Raw genomic sequence first — 20,765 nt, forward strand, 5'->3', positions numbered from 1 at the left:
CCTGAGATTACTTAGGAACTAGTCAAATCCCCTCCTTGAATCAGGCTTAGACAATTTTGACAATGGCAGGCCACAAGTCAAAGCTCCCAAATCCATACATATCTCTTGCCAAAACACCCCTGCTGCCATCACTAGATTTATATTTTTATTTCTCAGTGCCCCCAATTTTTTTCTTAATTTTTTCTGCTAACTAGAACTTGCTGATGGACATGTACCCTTACCAAGATTTACTATTACCTCCGGTTATATCATTGCAGTGGAGCAAGGCAGGTAATGGGAAGATTCAGGTTTGATTCCTAGGTTTGGGGCTTGAGCAAAAGGGTGGATAGAGGTAGACCGGAAAGGTTAGGACCACTGGAAGAGGAGCAGGTAGAGTACTTTAGGCAAAAGGGAAAGCATATCAAAAAGTGTACAGAAGAAAGAATATGGTATTTCCAAGGTAATGAATAAGAGCTCTGGAGAAACACTTCACCCTAGGAAATAGTACATGGGCAACTGAGGAGGTTTAAGAACAAAGTTCAAAGGAGACCCCTTAGTGAGTCATCTCAGCAAAGCACAATGGGATTCCCACATCTAAAAATGTAACCCCATCCATTCATTCAGTAATTCGATTGCTAGGCACTATGATAATGCTAGCCAGTGGATGTAGTTAACGTAATCAAATGAATTAAACCGTCTGTAGGGCTAGGGTCTGGAGCTCACAGACCCCTCGAGCCTGTTCACAAACCCTCCACATGCAGGCCTATGAGCTAGGTAACTGGCAAAAAGATCTTTGGAGTCTTGGTTGAAGAAGGAATAGTCTTTATTGAGCACCCACATGTCTAGGACCGGCAGTACAAAGAGAAACTCAGAAACTCAACTGCTACCAGCAAAGTCCCCCCCCCCCAAAAAAAAAAAACCAGCAGCTGCCTGCAGAGTAAACAGGCTCTAATTTTATACTCAGCTCTGCCAGCTAGCTCTGCTTCACAAACTCAAGAACACATAATAGCAACAAAACTAAACAGATACATTGGTGCACATGCACACACTAACTCCACCCAAACACAACTTGTTTACAAGAAATGTGCTGCTCAACCCCCAACCAGACCTGAGCCGAGGGAGCCTGACTAAATTAGCCTATTTTCCCCACACCATCCATTGAGTAAAGATGACTAAAGTTTAGAGTGGTTGTCAAAGCAATGACTTCGGAATTAGACATACCTATATTTGAGCTTTGCTCTACTGTTTATTAGCTGTTTGACTTTAAAATAGGAGTGTGTGAAGAAACCAATGTTAAGACTCAGTGATTTCAAACAGGTGGTGCCCTGTACAAAGCAACAACAACAAAATAAGTACTGGAATTTTTTATTTTGCCAGCACTTCCCATTTACTCTCTTCACTTCTAGAAAATGGTTAGCCTCATATTTAATTTCATTCATGTTTATAAATTTACAACTTACACATAATTACAAGTGTTTGTCTTTTCCTCATTTGTCCGCATAAACCTCCAGTCTTCCTCAGGGGTGTAGTTAGACACCTGGGCTGTGGTCTGAGCAGGCCAGGGTTCAAACGCTGCATTTTTTGCTTCCTAATTGCAGCTGCTGACCTGTAAGATAGTAAAAAATACCAACTTCGAAGGATTGTTGTGAGGACTAATGAGATAATGTCAGCTTAGGTGCTCCATAACTGCTAGCTGCTGTTTCTAATAGGAAAAACGTCATCACGATCAATTAATCTCCTTAATATTTTTTCATGCTTCAACATATCAGATAGGCCTCTGGCAAACTCATACTCCAGGCCATTTAAGGTTTTAATTCCTATCAGTAGAATATGGTAGAGGATGTCTCTCTTGCTTATTTATATACTCCAGGCAAAGCTGGGGGACATGGGGCGAGAGGGAGGCTGGAGTGAAACGACGAAGGGAAAGGAAGACAAGCTGGACTGAGGTTCTGGTCTCGCAGGGTCAGCCTGGCCAGTTATCAAAGAGGGAGGTGGAGATGGGTGGTGACACAGGGCGGGAATCGAGGGGAGGACAGTGGGGTGCACACGGTGACAGAGGCGGTGAGAAAGAAGAAACAACCAAATTAGGTTCTAGGCCCACTTAGGCGATGAAGGGCAGGTAAAGAAATCGGTTCCATCTTACTTCGATCCCTCCTTGGGGAAGGACAAACGCCAAAGAAGCCAGCACCCCCACCCCGCTGTGGACCAGGCTCCCCATCAGTCCCAGAGAACCCGCGATCGAGATGAGGCCTCCGAGCTGCCTAGATGGGACCCGGAAGTGCTCACAGAGGACCCCCTTGGAGGTCCCGGCCACTAGCCCGCTTCTAAACGTGGTGCGGGGTAAGTGCGTGTCGCGGTTCGGCGTCGCCGGCGCCCTCGGGAGGGCGGCTGAGGGTCCGCGCTGTTTGTCGCAGGCGCAGTCTGCGGCGAAGGACTCGGGCCGTGGGCGCGGAGGGCCCCCGCACTTGGGCTTCTGGTGGGATTGGGGTGAGGCTGCAGGACCCTGCTCCAAGTCCGGGTAGGGTGGGCATCTCCACGTCCGGGTTGCAGAGGCGGGGGCTGCCTCCCATTTCTGCCGGCCTGTGTCCCTGTGGCGCACGGCCCATCCTGCCTGGAGAAAGAATGAAGCTTCTAATACCTTCTCCGAAGTTGGAAGCCTCTCTTGGGAAAGCTTCACGACGTTTTCCCTTACATCTGTCCTCTTCTCTCACCCTTCCTGAAGTGATTTCCCGTCCCTTGTGTCGTGTTCTGAAGAAATTCTAGAAAAGATCTTGGCCTTGGAGCAGCATCAGAGATTGGATCCAGCCCGTGGAGTAGTGCCTGAGCAGATACCCTCGGAGTCCATGTTGTCCATTGCGAGAGCAGGAGCGTCCAAAGAACAAGGGTGAGGAGCTGCCCTAGCCGGCTTATCTGTCATTGTCATGTAGAAAAACTTTGGACGAAGTTTATTTGCCCTTCCAACTGCGGTCCGAGATCAGATGGACAAACTTAACCTTACACACTTAGAATTGTTCTGGAGCAAGACTATTGACCTTTTTTTCTAATTTAATCTGAAGCTATCACATATATACAGCGCATGTAGCTAATGTTTCCTCTCTGTGTGGAGCAAACCTGCAATAGCACTATTGTAGCACAGTTGTGAGAATCTGTCGTTCCAGAACCTGTTAACTTGAATGAACCCAGTCAGATATGTCCCTTATCCCAAGTACCGGGCAAAGGGTGAACCCCTGCCCACTCTACTCACGCTCTCCTTCACCATTAGGAAAGATGCGTTTTCTACCCAAGATATAAACTTCAAGATGTCCCTTATCTGTGGACTACAATAGACAGATCAGCCACTTGCTGATGGAAAATGAGGTTTAACTATTCATATCAACATTTTTATTTCAGTCTGCCCATCCCACCATTATCTGGTGTACGGCCATTTAAAAAAGATGGAGTTGTATTTTATAATTGGGGTACAAAGGTTTAGATGATCCACATTATGGACTTTGAGATGGTTTATACTCGGGGGATTTTCTTTCACACATTTAGTGTTCTAATTATCTGTTCAGGCTATTTTTAACTTCACAAGTATTCATTGAGTAATTATTATGAGGTGCTGAAACAAAATTGAAAGAAAACCTAACCCCTACACACCCATGAACTTAGATTTGAGTTGGAATAGTCACCTGAGAGGGGATAAGTCTCCCTGCCCTGCTGCTAGTCTTGTTAGCCTGCCTAAAAGGCTCATTTATTCACTTTAGTTCACAGTGCCTGCTGGATTCAGTCCATACTCCATAATCTGCATTCAGGGTCCTGTGTAGTGTGGCTTCAACCCAACTTTAAAGTCCTACCTCTGTGTTCCACAAGACAAACCCAACAAGACTGGTGTGTCTGTACAAGGCAGTGCTGAAGATACTTTGCACTAACCCCATTGTGCCTTTGTGTCCTTTCTCCCACGTGTATTGCTGTCCCCTCTATTCTCTGCCTATCCAAACTCCACACATCCCAAGGTCCCATGCTTGAAGACTCAGTGCAGGGCGGCCTCCTCCCTCAAGCTTCTAAGGCAGACATTGAGCTGTGAGGAAGGAAACAAACAGATGCTAGAGACATTTTCCTGAAAACCTGAAGGACTTGGTGGCTGATTGAGTAGTAGGGGAAGTTGGGTATAATCGCTGGTGTTCCTTTCATTATCATATCTCTTTAAAAAAAAATTTAAAAAAACCCCAAACAGTTGCTACTATCTTCTTAATTGCCATTCACTTCTCAGTGCAGGGCACTGCTTCTGTCCCATCAAAACTGATTTTATCAAAGTTACTGGTAGTTTAACTCATGAATCCACTGAACACGTTTTTTCATCTCCTGTTTTTTGGACCCCTTAGTATTTTTTGTTGATGTGATCACTCCTTACAACTTTTGTTCCTTGGTTTTGGAAGCACCATTTTCTCTCGTGTTCTCAGGGCCTTTGCTTGGTCCTATTTCTCCAGTTGTTTCTTAAACATTGATTTTCCCCCAGACTGTTCTCAGCCCTCTTCTCTTTTCACTCCTGTGGGTGATCCTATCCTCTTCCATGACTTTGGTTACTACTATATGTGTTTCTAGCTTCCAGCTGACACCTGAGTACTAGATGTTCATAGGTGCACTTCTGAGCTCCTCCATTTCTGCCACCTACCTATCTTCCTTTTTTTTTTTTATTAAAGATGACCGGCAAGGGGATCTTAACCCTTGACTTGGTGTTGTCAGCACCACACTCTCCCGAGCGAGCTAACCGGCTAACCCTATGTAGGGATCCGAACCTGTGGCCTTGGTGTTATCAGCACCACACTACCAATTGAGCCATGGGCCGGCCCTGCACCTCCCTATCTTCTAATGACTACCTTGTTTAATCTTTTTTTTTTTGTCTTTTTCGTGACCGGCACTCAGCCAGTGAGTGCACCGGCCATTCCTATATAGGATCCGAACCCGTGGTGGGAGCGTTGCTGCACTCCCAGCGCCGCACTCTTCCGAGTGCGCCATGGGCTCGGCCCTACCTTGTTTAATCTTAGTAACTGGTTTTCCAAAGCTATGAAACTTGGAGTCATTCTCCTTCCGTCCATATTCAGTCAGTCACAAATCCTATCAGTTTTTGTTTTTTTCCAGAACAGCCTGATTCTGTTGCCTATTATTGCTATTTCCTCATATTAGACCCTAATTATATATATTTTGGATTGTTAACATATTCCTATGATATTGGCCTTTCCCCCCACTTTTGGCTGTCTTCTACACTGCTGTCAGAATGAACTTCCCTGAAAATAAGTTAGATCATATTATTCTCTGCCTGTAGGATCAAGTCCAAAATCTGGAGGGTGGCTTGTAAGTCTCATTATCTAGTTTTGCCCAATTTTTCTGCCGTATCTCTTGCTTTCTGCCCACATAGAGCACACATTTCAGTCACATTAAATTTTCTTTTCACTGCTCCTTGAACTTGGTATTCTCTTTTGTGTTTTTGAACCTTATCATCCACTATTATATTTGCCTGGAGGGCTGTTCTTGTTGATTCTGATCATAGTTTTAAGACCTAGCTTGATGTCACTCTTTGGGAATGCCATTCCCAACTCACCTAGGTAGAGGTTGCCATTTCCAATTTTGTGCTTTTAAGCACTTCGGTCATATATAATCCATAATAATCCCCCTACTGGTATCTTGTACATAGTAGTTGGAACATAGATGTTTGTTGAATAGTGAAATAAAACAGGAAGTGTATTAGTTTCCTAGGGCTGCTGTAACAAATTACTGCAACTGCTTGGTTTAAAACAGAAGAAATGTATTCTCTCATAGTCTGGAGGCTAGAAGTCCAAAATCAAGGTGTCAGCAGGGGCTGGCCCGTGGCTCACTTGGGAGAGTGTGGTGCTGATAACACCAAGGCCACGGGTTCGGATCCCTATATAGGGATGGCTGGTTAGTTCTCTTCGGAGAGTGTGGTACTGACAACACCAACTCAAGGGTTAAGATCCCCTTACTGGTCATCTTTAAACAAACAAACAAAAAAGGTCAGCAGGGCCATGGTCCCTCTGAAGCTTTAGGGAAGAATCCTTTCTTAACTATTCCTAGCTTCTGGTGATTTCCAACAATCCTTGGTGCTCCTTAGCTTTTAGCTGCGTCACTCCAATCTCTGCCTCCGTCATTACATAGCCTCTACCCTTTGTATCTCTGTTTGAATCTCCCTCTTCTTTCTCTTATAAAGATACCAGTCATTGGGTTTAGGACCCCCTAATTCATTTTGACTTCATCTTAACTAATTACCTCTGCAAAGACCCTGTTTCCAAATAAGGTCACATTCTGAGGTTCCGGGTGGCCATGAATTTTGGGGGGACTATATTTGACCCAGTATTGTAAGCATTGCTCATTTCTTCTCCTGTTAGAAGTAAATGTGCTTGGGATCACATAGCTTTGTAGTTAAACTGTTTGAAGAACTTCATTGGTTTTCCCCTCTCTTTAAATCAGAAGCAGATTAATCAAGAAACTTTTTGTTTTAAACCTTCACCCACAGGGACACATTTGATCTGCCTGTTATTTCAAAAGGCTGCTGGTATCTTCCTGGGCTTCTCTGGCTCTGTCCCACACTGGCTGCTGTCAGCTGAGGCATTCCAGGGGCTCCTGCCATCTACCAAAGTTTGGATCCAGGTTTTTGATATTTCTTCTACAAGTAGTTTATACTCCTGAGGAGGTTTACCTCTCTGAATTCTGAGTCTCAGTCCTGAAGACTTTTTGTAAATGGTCTATTTGGGATCCTCAGTGATTTATAGACTCTTCTCTTGATGGAATAGAGCTCCCTTTTGAAGAGTTGCTGGGAAATAATCAGGAGCATTTGTAAGCATCTAATGTGTGCAGAGTTCTTTACATGGTACTTGGGTTGGAAAGAAAGAAATGGAAAACATCTATCTAGAAATGGAATGCTTTCAATATAAATTGAAGGGAACAATGCTTTCAATATAAATTGAAGGGAACACACATGCACACACACATGACTTCTAAAATACTTCTAAGGAGGGGCCCAAAGACAGAATGTAGTTAAATGCCATAAGGAAGGCAGGAACTGTATGCTTTAGAAATTCAAAGGAAAGAGATCACTTCCAGCTGGGGGGTTAACACAGCTTTTGGTTTCAGGAAGGAGGCTACCTTTAAGCTGGGTCTTGAAGGATGAATAGGATTTTGATAGATGAAGTTAGAAGGTGTGAAGGCATGGAGAAGGAGATGCCCGAGGATATAAATGTTCAGGAAAAAGTAGTTCATGTTAACTGGAGTACAGAGAAGATGTGATAGTGGATGAAATGGAGGTAGAGTGGAGTAAGAGAGTGAAGAATGAATGCCAGGCCAAAGAGGTTAGATTTTGGTTGGTAGATGTCGGAAGTATGTTAACTTTCCTTAAACCAAAGGATAATGATGAGTGTTGCATATCAAGGGAGAGCAGTGTGACAGTGTCGTTTAGCATGGTATGGGGTGGGAAAACATTGGCACATAGAGGCCAGTTAAGAAGCTGGAGATGAGAGGTAGTTAGGATCTGACTTTAGGACATTAACAGTGATAACATGAAGGCAGGGAAAAAATTGAGAAGTATAAGTAAAAGCAGCTTGTTTACTGAGTGGATGTGGGGGCAGAGAAGGGAGGCATTTATTGTTGTCACAGCCCTGCCCCACTATTTATTATGATAAATTTTAAAGCTATAGAAGAGTTGCAAGAATATTATACCAAATATTCATTAACCAGAAGAAGGAGCAGCTTTGGGACATGTTGATCTCGAGACTGGTTGAGAGATATGTGCTGGAGTTGTGCTGTCCAATAGGGTAGCCACTAGCCACAAGTGACTATCTAAATTTAAGTTAATTAAAATTAAATACAATCAAAAATTCAGCTCAGTCTCACTAGCCACAGTTCAAGTGCTCAGTGGCCACATGTGGCTAATGGCTACCATATTGGACAATGCACATGTAGAACATTTTTATCACTGTGAAAGTTCCATTGGACTGTGCTGTTCTAGGCATCAGTGAGTGATCTGAATTTGTAGCACTAGTTTATTATGGTACCTTACTAAAAAGAATTGGCTGGTCCAGCTAGTTTTTAGACTCATTGATGTCTTTATCAGTCTTTTCAAAGTACCTGACTTTTTAGACCTAGTTTCTGCTTTCCAGGGACTTGCAATCTATGTTTGACACACAAGTAAATACATGTGCAAGGGATGTAAAAACATTAAACCAGTATCCAAATTGAATTTACAGAAAATGAAGGTGTGTCTGGAGGTGGTGATCTAGTATGAATATGGTTCTGTGGGAAGATGTCACAGATAATTATTAAATTCCTTAAAGGCAGTGTGTCACACCTCTTGCTGTGTAACAGAGACGCAAAAAGATTACTCAAAGCAGCATAAATGCAATAAGAAGCCTGATGAAGGGACTGCACCTCAGCAACTCCTCTATTAGAAGGAGAAACTGGGTATAGCCCTGAGTCGGTTTTTGCTTTAGTTTTTATTGTAAAGGCAAGGAAATTACAGGAAAAGAACAGATGGTTAATCAATCATAGTAAGAACAAAAAGAAATTGGCTATGTAACAATCTTTATCCAAGCATGCATGGTTCAAAATAGTTTAAACAATATACCATCAAAAGAGTCATAAATCCAAGCTAGGTGACATGCAAAAGAAACAATAAGATAATCATTAAAGTGCCTGACTTCTTAAGAAACTCAAAAGAAACAGCTTAAAGCAAAATGTGGAACAACTCCCATATACTAACTAATCTAGCAAAACGTCCTTGGAAATCTTAACTCACATATTTTCCCATCATTTAAGTTTTGTTGTATTAAGGGTTATTGCCCTCAGAACAATCCCTGTTTTGCTTCAGTTCTCTTGTTCACATTAAAGGCTTTAAACCTATGTAAGTTTCCTTCTCACAAAATCTTCCAGTGAACCCATTTTATTAACAATCAGTGTATACAATCCCTTACCTAAACAGTGATTAGAATTGATTTGGTGGGCTCTTGCCTCCTATTTGAGGACTTTTGTCCCATACATGCATTACCTAAGAACCCTATACTAAAAATCAACTGAGAATCAACATATACTTGATAAGAATTGATTTGGTGGGCTATTGCCCTCTAGCTGTAGGCTCTTGCCTCCTATCCGAGGATTTTTGTCCCATAAATGCATTACCTAAAAACCCTATCTAATAATCAAATAGAAATCAAGATTTCTAACCCTCTATGGCAGTGACCATTACCTAATAAAATCAGGGATGTGTACATTTTAGACTTTCACTGCTGATGGAAATGCTACATTGGATATTCCTCAGGACTCCCTTCTTCTGGAAAGATCCTTCTAAGCAGAGAGCCTGCTTTCCCTAATATTAGTGCAAAATGACTTCTCTAGCCATATTTAACAAGTAAAACTTAAGAGGAGGAAGAGAAATGTTTTAAAGTAAGCAGGAAATGTTTTTCTTTTATGTCTCCCTTAGATGCAGCTAAGGTGCAGAATTTGTTTTTATATATTCTTCTTGCATTTTAATAGATTTGGAAATATTTCTCTCTACCCATGCTTCATATTTTAAACAACTTTTCCTCCTGTTCCCCCACCCCTTCCTTTATCAAATTCTCCCAATTTGCACTACAGTTGGCCCCTCTGTATTTATGGGTTCTGCATCTATGGATTCAACCAGCCATGGACTGAAAAAATATATATATGTACACACACACACACAACAATAAAACATAATACAAATAAAAAACAACATAGTATAGCAACTATTTACATAGCATTTACATTGTATTAGGCATTATAAGTAATCTAGAGATGATTTAAAGTATATAAGAGGATGTGTATAGGTTATATGAAATACTATACCATTTTATATAAGGGACTTGAGCATCAGCAGATTTTGATATCTGTGGGGGTCCTGGAACCAATCCCCCATGGATAGTGAGGGATGACTGTATTTCTAAAAGGTGCATATAAGGTCAGAGTGTGGCTGTGTTCACGAGTGAGGAAGGTGTTGGTGTCTGATTATGTAAAAGGAGTCTTCCCTATTACCACAGAGACCATCTGTGTGATCAGGGGACCATATGGATAAAACCTCTGGGGTGAGATTCTTCGTTTTCTATTTGTTCAGTCCCTGCCCCTCCTGAAACATAGTCCCCTGATGTCACCCTTCCTGTGTTCTGAAATAATCTCACTTCCCTCAAACTCTCCTTTCCTTTTCTGCTAATTCCAGTATATCTGTCTGCTTAGCTGCTTCATATATAAATCCTAACTTTAGTTTCCCCACCACTTCCTACAAATCTCCCTACCTTGTTTCTGTCTTTCCCCTATATTGCAGGGCTGTTCATATTTTTTTGAGTCAGATATTTCTGAAATACTTGGATCATTCTGTTTCCCACCAGGAATTTTTATTGTTACATTTACCTTTTTTATATTTTCTGTCAGATGGAGAGACCTGGATTGAGGATCAATTATTTATAGAACAGAAAACTCTTGAATTAGGGCTACAGCTACATGGAGGAGATGAAGGTACACAAGGGGAACAAAACAAACATGAGGGGATCCTTAATAGCAAGGAACGCTCTGAATGTGGGCAAAACTTGGTAACATCTCAAACTTTATCCCACAGCCACAAATTCTCATTGAAGAGAAATCTCAAATGTGTAATATATGTGGAAAATTATTCAGATGGAACTCATACCTTATTCAGCATGAAAAAATCCACACGCAAGAGAAACTGAGTGTCCTGAATGTGGAAAAGCCTTTGGCCATAGTTCAAGCCTTATTTAGCATCAAAGGATACATACTGAAGAGAAACCCTTTGAATGCAGTCAGTGTGGGAAAACCTTCTGGCAGAGCTCACACCTTATTCAGCATCAGATTAATTCATACAAGAGAGAAGCCTTATATGTGTAACGAGTGTGGAAAAGCTTTTGGTTGGAGCTCAAGTCTTATTTGACATCAGAGAATCCACACTAGGGAGAAACCCTATGAATGTAACGAATGTGGAAAAACCTTTAGCTGGGGCTCAAATCTAATAGAACATCAGCGAGTTCACACCAAAGAGAGACCATGTGAATGCAACAACTGTGGGAAAACTTATAGTCATAACTCGCACCTTATTGAACATTAGAGAGTCCATACAGGGGAGACTCCTTATGATTTTAATGTGTGGAAAATCTTTTAGTAGGAGTTTACTCCTTATTAAACATCATAGAATTCACACAGGGGAGAGACCCTATGAATGTATTGAATGTGGGAAGGCCTTTAGTCAGAACTCCCACCTTATTCAGCCGCAGAGAACTCACAGTGGAGTAAAACCCTATGAATGTAAAGAATGGAAGAACTTTCAAATACAGTTCATACCTTATTGATCACCTGGGAATCAATACAAGAGAGAAACCATGAATGAAAAGAATGTAGTAAAAACACTTCTGATGGGAGTTCAGCTCTTAGAAATCAGAGAATTCACACTGGGGAGAAATCCTCTGAGTGGAGTATGGGAAGGCCTTCAGTTTAGCTTGGCTCTTAGTATTAAGCCACCTGAAAATCCACAGTGCACAAACCTCAGGGATGTGTTCAATGCATGAAAAGCTTCAGATGGGATTTGCACCTTATTTAGCATCAGCAAGTTCACTTTGGAGGAATCTGTAGGGAGAACCTTGTTTCAGACAGACTTGGTATGTTTCCAAGAATCTGCATGAAGGGATGAAGGAGATAAAATGCAACACTACAAAGGTGATGAACAGAGGGAAACCTTTAGTTAGCACTACTTTTTATTTGATATTGAGGATCCACAACAGAGGTAGATTCTATGGTTTGCTTTCCAAATCTCCATAGTCATCCTCTGAAAATGAAGAGTTAGATCCATTCCAGGATGAAAGAATCAGGGAATTCTGGATTCAGACTCATAGATAAGAAAAGCAATAGGGTAACCTTTGAACCCAGTACCTTTCCTATCTCCTCTGTCCTGTTTGCTGTAACTGTAGATGGAAGTAGCTATTGGGTCTCCTTGGACCAATATTTTGCTTCTCAGTGTCCTGCAGAGACCACTGAATCAATCTCTCTCTCTCTCTCTCTCTTTCTCTCTTTGTGGCTGGCTGGTATGGTGATCTGAACCCTTGACCTTGGTGATCTTTTTGTTTTGTATGACATGAACGTGCTCAATAAATGGGCAAACTTTCTAAATCAAATGATTTCTTAGTATGACATGTTATAGCTTTATGTATCAACTTGGCTAGACTGAAGTGCGTTTGCCAGAATTTCCTTTCTTGTATGTTCTGGTTCAGGTATGTTACACTGGAGATTCTTGGGAGATTTGGAGAGCAGAAGAAAAATAGCAGTTACTTGGTAGCTTGAACACATTGTTGCCAATTTGCTGAGTCACCTTGTTGGCTTGAAGCAGCGGATGGGCCTTCAATTGCTCTACCTTTCCCTTCTTTCCCTTCACCGGACCAGGTATGTGAGTGCGCAAGTTTAGCTCTGTGACAAAGGGTCCAGCTTTTGCAGGATAGCCTCATCCTCAATGTCGAGGCAAAAATAAATGACATGGGTTTCATTCTTCAGGGTGTTCCAGATCATGCTTGTGGGTTCCAGGCTGCTTGTGATATTCGCTTTATGACTGCCCTGTGGACTTCAATCTCCAGCATCAGACACAGAGACCACAGTCTTGTAGACATTGATTAACTAGCTCCCACCATTGCATAAGGCCAGTTTCCTGCAACAAGTCCCTTTTGTGTGTGTGTATGTATGTATTTCATAGTGGTTCTGATTGAACCCTACAGATATGCATGCCTCCTATCTGTATTAGAGCTCCCCAGAAAAATAGAACCAATAGGATATAGATAGATAAATAGCGATTTATTATAAGGGATTGGGTCACATGATTATAGAGGTGGAGAAGTCCCACAATCTGCTGCCTGCAAGATGGAAGCCAAGGAAAGTGGATGGTGTAGTCCAGGCCAAACCCTAAGGCCTGAGAATCAAGGGAGCAACTGGTGTAAGTTCCAGTCTGAGCCCAAAGGTGTAAGAAACAGGAGTGCCAATGCCCAAGGGCAGGAAAAGATGGACGTCCTAGCTCAAGCAGAGAACAAATTTGTCTTTCTTTCACCTTTTCGTTTTGTTCAGCCCTCAGCAGATTGGATGATGTCCACCTACATTGGTGAGGGCAGATCTTCTTTACTCAGTTTACTGATTTACATGCTAATCTCTTCTTCTTCTTCTTTTTTTTTTGTCTTTTTCGTGACTGGCACTCAGCCAGTGAGTGCACCGGCCATACCTATATAGGATCCGAACCCGTGGTGGGAGCGTCGCCGCGCTCCCAGTGCCGCACTCTCCCGAGTGCGCCACAGGCTCGGCCCTACATGCTAATCTCTTCTGGAACCACCCAGAAATAATATTTTACCAGCTATCTGAGCACCCCTTAGCCCAGTCAAGTTGACACATAAAATTAACCATCACACTATACTTATGACAAATAAACATTTATTTCAAGTTTAAGTGGAGAGAAGTGGTTAACTTCTGGCTGTTTTTAAAAAAAGAAACTCGATAATAATTTTCAAGATTTCTATCAGAAAAAGCTACCAATCAAACTTGACTATAACAAAAATTTCATCATAACTTGAGGCAGAACTCACTACTGTGTAATTGTCAAGGAAAAAGTTGGCAGAACAGTTGAATAATGCGATGTATAATGGATAAAATTAAAGAACCAAATGAGCACCCATTTATTATGAATATTTTAATCATTAAAAGAAGTTTCAAAAGTACCTCTACTAAGTAGTACATTGTTTAATTTATTTCAGGTAGAAAGAGGAATTATCTACTTTGAAAGAGGAATTATCAACTTTGTTACAGAAGCTTATTTTTGATTTAGAAAAATCAGATTAATTAGTCTGGATTAGTGATTATCTAAATATCAGTGAAAATTATACTCAGGTTGTAGATTCTTGAATTGAAAGTTGCCTCTCTCCTGTAGCCTTCTCCATGCACACAGCAGGTGTTCAGTGGATGGCTGCTGAGTGAGTCCATTTACTGGAAGCCAAAGTCTTTTGGTTCATCTCCACTCTCCCCTTAGCAATCCCTCGCTTTCCTCCTCCATTCCCATAGGTGGTTATCAACACTAAATGAGGGTCATGTTTGCTGTTTTGACTGCCCTGCCATCTGGATATCCCGGGTGTAGACTCTGTGAGGTCATGTCTGAGCTAGTGTGTCACTTACTCCACCTGGCACTTGACCCACTCAAGTCCCTCCCCACCTCTGATAACACAGAAAGGGCCCTTCTGTGGGGCTGAGAAGGTTCGGAGATGAGGCAGAGTTTGAAAAGTTGGGCTTGAAGGCTGGGCAGGCTTCTGATTGGCAGAAGTAGTGTGTAGCATCACATGCAGGCTTCAAGGCAAAAGTGTCTGTGATGGCCAGGGAAGGGGAGAAAAGTGTTTGTTCAGCAGTATCATAAGTCCTGAAGTGGGGGCAACTCTCGCTCTTTGGGCACAAGTATACTAGTGGACAAGTATACTAGCAGACAGTATATACAGTATACTAGTTCACCTAGTTGTTAGAACTTATTAGATGAACATGAGGGCAATCAGCTCATCCCAGTTTGTCTGAACTTTCTCAGTCTTAGCCCTGAAAGTCCCACATCCCAGGCAAACTGGGATGGTTGGCCACTAGAACCTATAGTCATCCCATTGCTCCCCCATCACGGCTGCTAGCTGCAAGACACAGCACAGCAGGAATTCTCAACTTAGGTGGCAATTAAAATCACCTGAGGAGCTTTAAAAGTATTGGTACCTCAACCCCAGTCTTAGAGATTCTGTGTAATAGGTGAGGGGTATAGTCTGGATCTTGGGGTTTATAAGTTCGTAGGTGATTCCAATGTGCAGCCAAGGTTGAGAATCAGTATAGTAGAGGGTATCAGCTCTTCACAGGTGTTGAGAGAAGGATGTACAGAGAACAAATAGGATCTGGTGTCTAAATCACTGCAGGCTAGCAAGAGGGCTGGGCTGGGAGTTAGTAGAGCATCAAGGGCCTATGAGAAAGGAGACAAAGGTGTGTGTGGGGAGGAGGGGAGGAGGGCAATTGGATGGATTGCTTGAGGGCAGTGAGCTGGGACTCTGGGAGCAGATGCCTGCTCATCTCTCAGTTCTCTTTACTCAGTAAAAATAGGGCTGGGCAATTCAAGTTTCCTTTGGAGCGCTGGACCTAGGAAGCACAGAGGCTGGAGGAAGTCAAAACTCTACATACTCCAGCCCCAGTTCATGGACACTTCAGTCGGTAGTTCCCTCTTTCCTTGCCTATCCCTCTACCCTAGACCTGGAAAACTAAGAAAATGCTTCCAGAGGAGTATATCACCTAAACTTATGCACACATTCTGGAATGTCCAGTCCTAGGATGGGCTGGTCTGGCAGTCCCTGAGTTGTACTTTGTACACAGCTTTGGGCCCCACTGGATGAGGGGCATTCTCTGAGCTCTGGACAAAGAGGTAGGAGTCTTTGGGTAAAGGAGGAGATAGGAGGAGGAGGATGAATTGTGGCAGTGACGTCCCAATGTAACTGCCTTAATTCCATCAAAGACCCCTCGTGGCCCTCAGAATGAAACCCTAGGAGATCTTTCACATCCCATCCCTGCCCACTGACCTCTCAAGGTCACTCCCCCTCCCAATCATTTTGAATTTCATTGGGTACTTGAACATAGTATTTTTGAAATGTAGGTAAAAGCTGCTTCTGGGTTGTAAAATTATTGTAGTGAGCTGCAACTAGCATTAAGGGTAAAAGAAAAGGTAGGCAGGAATAGAATGGGACAAAACATCCGTGTGTATTGCGCATAATAAAGGTAAGTAAAAGTTTTCTTCCAGGTGTGTGTGCGTGTGATATACAGTATTTCTTGCTGTAGAAGCAGGTGAAAACCTCTGAGAAACACAAATGTAAATCTTTTCCTCCAGGCCTTTGTACAGTGTAATACCCCTTTGCGATAGGAGTCTGTCTAAATGGCACCTCCTTGGCAGGTCTTCCATTAGATTGAATTGTTCGTGTTGTGATTCCCATAGTATACAATACTTGCCTTGTGCACCAATTGCATTTTTTCAGGAAAGACTCATTCAGTTTTATGCATCTAGCATCATGTGTGTCATTAGAAAAAAACAGATATTGAGTGGCTGAATGATAAACCTGAATTTAGGTTCCAGCTGTATGCTCTTAGACAAGTTCTCCATCTTTTTGTTTGAAAATGTTTTAATACACGGAAAAGTTGAATGAATAGTATAATGAACACCCGCTACATCTTCCACTTAGATTAACAATCTTTAACGTTTTCTCATATTTGTTATCTATATACTTTTTTTTCTAAATCATTTGAAAGTTAACTCAGTGTAGTGGATCGAATTATGTTCCCCCCAAACTCCCTGAAACTTGAATTGTGTCCCCCAAGCTTTATGTATTAGAAACTTAGCCCCCACTGTGATTGTTAAGAGGGTGGGAAATCCTATTATGGTAGTTGAAGGTGGAGCCTTGAAGAGGTGATTGGATTGTATAGGACCATGCAGTAGTGAATAGATTAAAAATGGTGGTCAGGGGCATGGTTCTGAGGGCTTTAAAAGAAGAGGAGAGTCTGTCTTTCTCTCTGCTTCCACAGTCTTGCAATGTGAGACCCCTAGGTCATTGTCACCACCCCCAGATGGACTTTGGGCTTCTCAGCCTCAGAAACTGTAAGCAATAAATTTTGTTTTTCTTTCTAATTACCCAGTTCCGTGTATTTTGTTATAAGCAACACAAAACGGACTGATACACTCAGATATAACCTTTAGCCCTAAATACTATGGCATGCTTCTCCTAAGAGTAAGATTATTCTCTTACATAACTGCATTATTATTAACATACCTAAGAAAAAGAATATGATTCCATAATAACATCTAAAATGCAGTCCATATTGATTTTTCCAGTTGCCACAAGAATGTGTTATATAGCTATTTCATTTCAAATCAGAATAACATAGTCACATTGCATTTGGTTTTGTGTCTCTTTAGTTTCTTTTAATGTAGAACAGTTTCTCCACTTTTTTTTTTAGTTGACATTGACCTTTGAAGGAGTCAAGAACAGTGCTTTAGAATTTTCCACAAAATTGCCCTGTGTATTTTCTCTAACTTGGAATGAGGTTTAGAGACTTGATTAAGTATTTTTGGCAAGAATACCACAAGGTGATGTCGTCTACATACTGCATCCCATCAGGAGGCATATATTGTCAGATTATTGCACTCTGAATAGTGCTTTTCGTTCACTTGGTTAAGGTAATGACTGCCAAATCTCTCCTATGTAGAGATATTTTTCCTTTTGCAATTAGTAATTTGTGAGGACAATAAACTTGAGCACCATGTGAAGAATCTATTCCTTTATAGCCTGATGTTTTAGCAACCATCAATAATCCTTTGGGCTTGAGGCCGGCCTGTGGCTCACTCAGGAGAGTGTGGTGCTGATAATACCAAGGCCACGGGTTCGGATCCCATATAGGGATGGCCAGTTAGCTCACTGGGTGAGCGTGGTGCTGACAATACCAAGTCAAGGGTTAAGATCCCCTTACTAGTCATCTTTAAAAAAAAAAAAAAAAAAAAAAATCCTTCGGGCAAATTCTTAACCTGAGACTCAGTTTCTTCATCTGTAGTTTGGGGATGATAATGCCTGTCTTTTGGAATTGCTGTGTAATGACATTTAAAAATATGATATAAGATTGTACATATAAAAATGCTGTCATGGCCTGCCACAATCTCTCCCTTCTTCTGAGAGCACTATCCCCTTTTCCTTAGGAAAATTCTCCTTACCTTGCTCCAGATATTTGGTCCAAATAGCTGCCTTCTTAGATGACTCTGCCTGCCTGGCCACTGTGGGATACAGCTGATATGGGCTGAGCTGGTCATTATACCCCAACTCCTTTGGCCAGTGTCTGGAATGAGCATGTGACCCCAGCTGGGCCAATCAGAATGCTAACTGGGAAATTTTGGACTAAGAAGGGGCGAGGGAAACATTCTTTTTCCCCAGTATGGCTAAATCTGAGGATGTGAGGTTGGACGTTGTTGGTGACTATTACCCCTGCCACCTGGAGAATGAAAGTGTTTGGGGGTTGGGGAGATCAGAACTATCTCTTGAGATCAGGGAGGAGAGGAGTGCAGGGACCTCCTGGCCATGCTCCAGTCCTCTCAGCCTACCTCATGCCCAGCCCCAGCTAAGACAATAAAGGCCCCTTCTTGCCTAAGCGCTTACAGATAGGTTTCTGAACCTTATGGCAAATAGAGTGCTGAATAGGCCAAGGGCCTGTCACGTGCTTCTGCCATGATAGATGATTCTGTAAATTAGCCATCCATCCACTCTCATTGCTTCCAGTGTTCTTTGAATACGCAGTGGCTATTGGAGAGGTGTGAGGAAGTGCCAACCATGGTCCTGGCTTTTTAAAATCTTATGTATTATTAATACATTTCCTCCGCAAGCACAGAATCAGAATAAGGGGGACTGGTGACTTATCCAGCTCAAAGTGTGGCTGCTCTTGCCACGAGAACCAGCCTCCCACCTCCACCGCAGGGGTGGAAGCCAGTCCTGTCTCCAACTACTTTGCCGGCTACTTTGAAGTCTTCCCCAGTGTACGCCCAGCTGGTGGAAGGAATATCAATGGAGCTGAGGAGAGAGTCAGACAACCATATGGGAGGGTAAAGAAGGGGGAGAGGAAAGTGAGAGTAGGGAGGTCTGCAGGGGATTAGAAGGCATGAGGGTGGTGAGCAGGGTCTTGGGGAGAGGGAGTGAGCTGGCAGGGTCCTGGGGAGTCAGACTCAGGGCTTCTTCCTAGCTCTAGAGCGCAGCTGCTGTTTATTTAGCATTATCCAGGAGCAGGATCTTTTCCAGGAATATCATGGGACCCTTTCAGCAAGTCAACAAGAAGAGTTACTATTAACATTCCCTTTTACAGATGAGAAAACGGAGACCCAGGAAGGAGTAACTTATGCAAAGTCACCCTCCTGGTAATGGCAGAGCTGGAATTCGAATTCAGATCCGGCAGATTCCCGATTACTCCGACCCCACCCGTTTGTGAGCGAGGACAGTACCTCCAGCAAACGCCAAAGCCAGGTTATCCGACTCACGGGCCAGGTGAATGGCGGGTGGGCGGCGGGGGTCGGCCGGTAGGGAGGACCCCACCTCTGCAGGGCCCGGAGTTTGTCGCCCGGTGACCCGGGCTGAGTGGGCTCTGCGGGAGACGGGGCAGCCCCTCTGCAGGGGCCTCCGGGGCCAACGGAAGCTCCAGGGCCGGAGGGGCTCCCGCGTCCCGCCCAGCGGGAAGCCCTGTCCCAGGGACGGGAGACCCTGACGGTGGGTGCCCCAGGCGGAGGAAGGGCGAGACCTCCAGCGGGGGGCGAGCGAGGCAGCGCGCAGGCGGGAGGGCATGAAGTCCTTTCCACCCCAGCCTCCCAAGGGCGAACCTCACCTGACGGACTGTGGGGACGCGCGGGGCGGGGTCTGGGGGCGGATGGCCAGGTTATCTTGGGATCTGGATAATGTCCCTGTTGCTTTGGGGACTCGGAAGGGCGGAGTCCTGGCATTCAGAGGAAGGGGCGGGAGGGTTGTCAGCAGGAAAGAACCTCTGCCCACCCCTCGGTCACTGTGCAGCCCAAGTTGCCACAAATTACTGCCAGGAACGGTGAAGAGTGAGCGCTCCCTGCGGCTCAGTCGCTTCCCTCCCTCTCTTCCCCATTACAAGCCAGGTGTACTTTAGGTCGCCTGAGGTGCTCAGGGACTGGGAGGTGACGGGGCTGCAGCTCGGGATTGAGGAACTTCCGACCAAGCCAGTGGTCCCCAGCTGCTGGTCCAGGCTCCGCGGACAACACACCTCTTCTATTCTCTGGAGTTATAGGTCCTTTAAAAAAAAATAGTACAAAACAAGTCAGTGACAGTAGATAGCAGCTGCTTGTGTTTTATTTTGAATGTCCTTGGCAAAATAAAACGTTGGTAATTCTGTGTTCTCCTCCCCTCTCCCCTCCCCGCCAATTCTTTCTTTCTCACACGTGCACATACCTATTGGAAACAATTCTCGGGCCCCCCAAAATTCCAGATTTGGGAATCACTGAACTGAACTGCTGGCCATTGGTGGCTGGTGAAGTGGGTCAGGCAGCGATGCAGGATTCTGGCCCCTGCAGGCACTGACTGACTGTGGAATCTTCCATCAGTCCTTCACTCTCTCTGACTCTCCTTTTCTTAATCAGTACAAAGGTATCTACAAATCCCTTTCTATATTAAAATGTCTGTGATCCTTGAGCCTGGCCTATATCAGTCTGTATCTTAAATTGCATGTCGTTGGAAGCACAGTTGTCCAGTACTAGCACTAAGGACTGTTTCATGCAGGGTCCTGGCCTAGTACCCCAGGAAGGGAGGACAAGGTCCCCATCACTGGAGAGTGGCCAGGCCAGGAGGGGTGGGGTGTCACGCAGGGGGTAGTGCCCTGGAATATGCCTGGCCCTGAAGGAACCCCAGGCTGGGGAGAGGAAAGCACTGTGCCGTGTGACGTGTTTATGTGTCTTTTCCCTCAGTAGTTACCAAGAGCCTCCGAGTTCCTGTCTTTTCTCATCCCTGAATCCCCACCATTGACCTACACTGAGCATGGGGCGACCAGTAAGTGCACAGTTAATTTTTGTTGAAGGAATGGATAATGGCTAGTGGCTGGGAGGGCTGTGTGGAGTGGACGGGACCAAGCTGCACTTTTCAGAGGAGATGAGATTTGAAAGGCTTAGAGGAGAAGAGAGGGCACCCCTGGGGAAGGAATCCAGGCATTGA

At 43.7% G+C, this 20,765-nt stretch overlaps 1 protein-coding gene across 6 annotated transcripts in view; it reads left to right on the plus strand.

Annotated features, from left to right (window-relative positions):
• Positions 1 to 2,246: 2,246 nt before the first annotated feature.
• Positions 2,247 to 20,765, plus strand: part of TMEM225B (transmembrane protein 225B) — a 33,275-nt gene continuing 14,756 nt past the window's right edge. The window contains exons 1-6 of one of the 6 annotated variants that reach the window (XM_063088384.1): positions 2,247 to 2,319; positions 2,702 to 2,863; positions 12,255 to 12,423; positions 18,910 to 19,088; positions 20,047 to 20,204; positions 20,522 to 20,603. In XM_063088384.1, coding sequence (XP_062944454.1) covers positions 20,592 to 20,603 — 12 coding nt within the window. In that variant the 5' untranslated portion in view covers positions 2,247 to 2,319; positions 2,702 to 2,863; positions 12,255 to 12,423; ... (1 more) ...; positions 20,047 to 20,204; positions 20,522 to 20,591. The remainder of the gene's footprint in view (positions 2,320 to 2,701; positions 2,864 to 12,254; positions 12,424 to 18,909; positions 19,089 to 20,046; positions 20,205 to 20,521; positions 20,604 to 20,765) is intronic. The other 5 variants (XM_063088386.1, XM_063088383.1, XM_063088389.1 and 2 more) reach the window with 5 other exon arrangements.

This window comes from Cynocephalus volans, chromosome 3 (assembly GCF_027409185.1).
Source record: "Cynocephalus volans isolate mCynVol1 chromosome 3, mCynVol1.pri, whole genome shotgun sequence".
NCBI classification, from domain to species: Eukaryota; Metazoa; Chordata; class Mammalia; order Dermoptera; family Cynocephalidae; genus Cynocephalus; species Cynocephalus volans.